The sequence below is a fragment of the Atheta coriaria genome, unplaced genomic scaffold (genome assembly GCF_025399875.1).
Source record: "Atheta coriaria isolate IRGN ID8LTWV9N9 unplaced genomic scaffold, Caltech_Dcor_3.1 hic_scaffold_15_pilon, whole genome shotgun sequence".
Classification (NCBI taxonomy): domain Eukaryota; kingdom Metazoa; phylum Arthropoda; class Insecta; order Coleoptera; family Staphylinidae; genus Dalotia; species Dalotia coriaria.
In genome coordinates, this window is record NW_027045457.1 from 216,098 (window position 1) to 221,709 (window position 5,612).

General features: G+C 35.9%; 2 protein-coding genes across 2 annotated transcripts; one reads left to right on the forward strand and one right to left on the reverse strand.

Moving 5' to 3' along the window:
- Window positions 1-630: 630 nt before the first annotated feature.
- On the forward strand, window positions 631-2,424 carry LOC135802070 (glucose-induced degradation protein 8 homolog). Its single transcript, XM_065315600.1, has 2 exons — window positions 631-885; window positions 964-2,424. The coding sequence occupies exons 1-2, from the start codon at window positions 765-767 to the stop codon at window positions 1,533-1,535; spliced, it is 693 nt and encodes a 230-aa protein (XP_065171672.1). The 5' UTR covers window positions 631-764; the 3' UTR covers window positions 1,536-2,424.
- Window positions 2,425-3,427: 1,003 nt separating this feature from the next.
- Window positions 3,428-4,744, reverse strand: LOC135802069 (nucleoporin Nup35-like). Its single transcript, XM_065315599.1, is given in 4 exon segments — window positions 3,428-3,944; window positions 3,947-4,300; window positions 4,303-4,580; window positions 4,636-4,744. Coding segments are annotated over 3 exon segments (987 nt in total). The 5' UTR covers window positions 4,574-4,580; window positions 4,636-4,744; the 3' UTR covers window positions 3,428-3,582.
- Between the last annotated feature and the right edge of the window lie 868 nt (window positions 4,745-5,612).

Sequence of the window (5,612 nt, forward strand, 5' to 3'; positions counted from 1 at the left end):
TACTATTGTTTATTTAAAAGATGTAATTACTTTTTACTTCCCTGTTTAAGACCCTGTATGTGTGGAATAAGATTTCGCCATTTTATTTCAATGTTAATTTTTTTTTTGATTTTGTTTATTTCATAATGTTAATAAAGCACTGCAGCGCCATCTGGTATTCAATTTAGCTCTAACTATGGCTGAATATCCCTTTTTAACCCCTTAAAGTAATGCTGTGTGATATTTTAATACTTATTCTTCTCTTCGGGACGGAGATGAATATTATAAATCATATATCGTCTATTATTATGCAAATAAACCAATAAAACGGAGGTGGATACCTAATTGTCATTAATAAGACATAAAAATAAAATATTTTTTGCACTAGTATCTAACCACAAATAATTTCACATTTATATTTCACATATGAGAGCGATTGACAGTTTATAATATATTTCTTGATGTAACTATTCATATCCCTTTCTTCTATTTGTTTCATTCCAATCGTGAATTACTTTGTTCATGTAAGGATTTATTTTCTAATGGGGCACATGCTGCCATCTGTCACATGTCTTGAAAAGTAGATATGTTACTATAGTCGTAAATTAAAAAGTACTACCGTCAGGTGCTGCCCTCTGGATGAATTGTTATTCGTACTTCAGGTTGAATGTCATCCACGATTGTCACTTGTCACAACAACCGAACGCGCACTCAGCTGTTATGAGTATTGTTTATGGTAAAAATAAATCGCGACAAAGACACAGATACACAGTTTCAATTAAACAATGACCAGCGCAGACAAGCTTGAGGTCCTCCCAACAAAAGACGACTGGATCCGGATGTTGCATAGCAAAGAAATTAGCAGATTGAGCATGAACAAACTCATTATGAACTACCTTGTTACAGGTTTGTACAATAATACACTATATCCCTACTATAATGTAGTTTATAGTGCTAATATTTATATATTTTCTCTTGTTAAAGAGGGTTTCAAAGAAGCCGCTGAGAAATTCCAACAAGAGTCCGGCGTGGGTCCAACTATTGAACTCAATTCCTTGGATGACAGAATCCGCATTAGGGATGCAATTATAAATGGCAGAGTGCAGGAAGCAACTGCCTTCATTAACCAATTACACCCAGAACTCTTAGACAACGACCGCTATCTTTATTTTCATCTACAGCAGCTGCATTTGATTGAATTAATTCGAAATAATCGCGTTGAGGAAGCTTTGTCCTTTGCACAGTCACATCTGAGTGAAGCAGGTGAAGCTGATCCTTCAGTTTTAGAAGAACTTGAACGCACTGTAGCTCTACTCGCGTTTGAAGAACCTTTGAATAGTCCTTTTGGTGATCTGTTGCAACCTGCGCATAGACAAAAAATTGCTAGCGAAGTAAACGCGGCGATACTACGAATGGAACATCAGGAATGTACCATGCCGAAGATTTCCACCCTGTTGAAACTAATTTTATGGTCGCAGTCTGAGCTGGATAAGAAACACGCCAAATATCCGAAGATGACTGAACTCTCGGCGCCGAAGATCGAGAGTCCGAAATAACAAACGGATGATGCTGTATATATTATGCTAGAGGATTTTCACTCGGCTTAGGTTTTGTAATAATTGATGCATTTCGCAATATTTATGCTGCAGCGTAATGTATTACTTTCAAAATTATGAGGGACTGCAAAATCTTTTGTGTTTTTGATAGTTTTGCTCGAATTTTTAACTTGTAATTTACATATTTTATGATATATCATAACCAAACCACGTTTAGTACCAGTACCAAATTAATTGCAGATGATAGACTCTAAAATATATGAATATGAAGCGTTGGATTTCTTGCAACGCCAGGAAATAACAATTTCTACTCAAAATTTTAAAATTATTCTCAAATTTGTGTATTTATCAGAATATTTCTTTTTGTTTTGTTACATTTTTTCATTAATATTTAATTAAGTTCTATTTTCTGTTGTGTTCTGGCGATGCAAGTAATGTTTACTCTTTGAGAATATAAATATCGTTATTCTATTGTTAGCATCACCGAAATAGGAGTGTTAAATGTGAGCAAGAAACGTAATAATCTTGATCGTGATAAGTAAAAGTAAGTGCAGATTTATTGATGATTTTACATTTATCAGTCAAGAGTCGAGAGAGTAATGATTTAGTTTGTGTAGTACATACTGTGCGCAGTCAATTTAGTAAACAACATACAAAAGAGGTTGCAATGTTTACTTTACTATTTGTAGCAAATACGAAAAGTTGGTTTGGCCACATTTGGAAGTCTGAATTGTATTTTCACTAATACTATTGTAATACTAATGCTCTATTAATTAGTCATTGGATATTTTCTTAAGGCAAGTTCGTAAATACTACATATTATGAGGATGTAATATAAAGATTAAGTGGGTATGACATGGAAAATAAAAACTACATACACACTACAAAATTATATTCAATCGCTATTGATTATACTTGCATCTATTTTGGTTTATATTTGGTTCATGTAAGCACATAATATATTAATTTCTATTTTTCAATTCTGTGTTGTTACAAATTTTACTTTTATTTTCTACTACACAATTAGTTGAAACATGTCGAAAATAAAAATAAAATTTGCAAGAAACACGGAATTTAAAAATAGATATTGATATTTTATATGGTTTTATTTATTTTTTTTACTGTTTCATCTATTCGCTGTAATATTTATAAAATTGAAAATTGGGCCTCGTCACTATACGAATCAAATTTGCTAACTTTGAATACTGATAATGGTTATCACCAAAAACCAAAATAAACACATTGCACATATTCATCGATTTAGTAAAATGGCAATCAAATGAAATAAATCAATGTAGAACATTGAACTTTTGACAATTTGGCCCCGAAATAGGCAGTTTTACTTTATTTTCATTCAAATAATCGCTATTAATTAGATTGTCCTGTGACATTTCATGTTAACATTCTAAACGTCTTTTTAATTATCCATTATCAGCTATAGATGCCTTTATATAGCTGCACATTAGCAATTTTTGTTTGTATTTCCCGGAATATTCGTTTATGAGTATTAATACGTAGAACCCTTGTATTATCGTTCTGGGTTTAGTTATGAACTACTATTTTAAATTCATAAGAAATTCATAAATATTCTAGGCGCCTAAAGCTATAGAGCCAAAATTAATCCCTTTTAATGTTAATGCTCAACGCAAAACTATGCGCACGTCTGGAAAACATGCTACGGTTGGCCTAATCCCCAATACTCGTAAAATTAATACCCGAAACGGTCGTATTGTTCATTTTTATTACCAGCGTACTTTTGATTCAAGTTTACGACGGGTATTGTTAGTGCAGCTTAATCTGTGCTTGCATATTGGGATATGCACTGTGTTAATATTTCAGGGAACTGATTACCTTCTTAAAATTTGGAAAAGTACACTAAAATTGCACCAAAATACAAATGTAAAGTATATTTGCAATAAAATCACAACGTCGTAGTTATGTTCTAACACAATTCATGAAATCAGTAAGACAAACATGATAAATCGAAGTAAAGTAAACAGAAGGTATGCAATTGTATAAATTAGATAAAAATGAAAGACGTGAGCAATTAATTCGACGGAAACGACACGATTATTAGAGATTCACCATCCAAAACGTACTCCATTGCCTTCGTCACCAGTCCGGTGGACTTTTGAGGGACGTTTTGTGGTGACACAACCGTGTTTGAATTCAATTGCGGCACGTTCGATGTGCGCAATGATCTTGCTTGTGATCTTGCAATTATTGGTGACGAATACTGTGCGCCGGACATATTGTTTTCCTTATCCATTTCACACTTGTTATAATATGGCACAACACCAATCATGATACTGTTTGAAATCAGTTTTCCATTGAGCAACAGCGCCTTTGCTACTTCTTGTGCAGAGCAATACTTTAGGTGTATCCAATTCCCTTGTGTGGGATATTTTTCTCTTGAATTGTGCCACAATTAGACATTTGAGCAATTATCAAGCTGGTACTGCTTGGTACAAAACCAAAGACAGTCACCCATAATGTATTGATTTGATTGATTTGCCTTCCCATGTTCATAGACACACTTCTTGCATCCATCTGACTGTAATTAAGATAGTTGTTGAAACTATCATTAAAATTAGCTGGTGCTCCAGCACTTTGTCTGAAGCTACCATCAATTGTGTCAAACATTGTGCTATCATTCATGCCAAACATGATTTGTTCATTTGGTGCAGGATGACGCATTGTACTGCTGAGTACCGGTGTGTTTGCTTTCTCAGCTACATCAAAGAGACCTGTTTTAGGTGGTCCTGCTTTTCTACAGCTGGGCTGCCAAATGGGCTGGTAATTGGTGAGTTGAAGTCGGAAAGAGTGGATTGATTGAAGAGTTTTTGGCGGATGTTGTTGGAGTATTGCTGTTGCGTGCCGGTCTTCATCATGAGCGGTGTTTTATTGCGACCGGGAGAAATTGCTGGATTACTGGGTGATGTGATTTGCTGCGATTCGCCCATCAAATACGCGGGTAAAAAGTTCGGGTTTGGCGATGCTGGACTCGATGGAGGGCTTCCCAAGTTCATTGGTTCCATTGTTAAACTTTAAATATATACATAAATTGTTATAAAATATATGCCCTAATTACTATCTTTACCTATAAATTAGATTTTGAATTTAAAATAACCGAAACTTCTTAGATGCTTTTTGATGGTTGAATGGAAGTTGACGGGTAACCCTACTTTTGCACAGTATTTATTTGATTTGCAAAGGCAGATCACATAAAACAAAATTTTAATCATTTTTAAAAATAATTGAGTAAAATCTATGGAATTTATATTATCAAGGTATGAATATAATATTAAAAAAAATAATACAATAGAATAATGTTTGTTATAATTATATTTCTGATCATAAATAAATTTAAAGTACATTTTGAATCAAATATAACGTTCGGGTTGTATACGTGATCATTGTGACGGAAACGCACGAACATAAGAGCAACAAGGCAACGCCGCGAACAGTAAACGCTAGTTCGGTGATCCACCGACAGTCGTGCACAAGTAGCAACGTGAAAGCCGCGTGTCATTTTTAATAAATTATTAATTTTAATTTAAGCGATTACTGATTGACATTGTGCTAATTATAGTGGCGCGAGAGCATACGCTGCAGCCGCTGTAGCGCCGAAAGTGCCGCGTTCGATCGCGCAGTGTGGCGGCGACCGACACGAAACATGTTTTGGGTTAACCAAATCGGCCATCTTGGGAACTTAATCTTAACCTTTGAGTTCAAAGTGGTTGCTGGTGCAAACACACGAGAGGAGTTATTTTTTCAACACATTCGGCGCTGCAGCGCGTAAGAAGTGACTTGTCGCATCGTCCCTTCAATATCGCGCAGTCGAAATCGGCGTCCGCGTGCGCCAGTTGCGCGGTCTTCACACATTTCCGCGAACGTTGCTGCGCCCGATCGCGTATTATGACACGGGCGAACCGACCGTTCTGTGTGACGAGTGTGATGTGTTTTCATTGAACATATGTATTCCATCCGCGGGACTGACTCGGGGCGGTCGCTGCACTGAGTGAGTGAGGACGAGGAAACGCAGGAGCCGAGCCCCCTCAGCGCCGCACCGGCAGG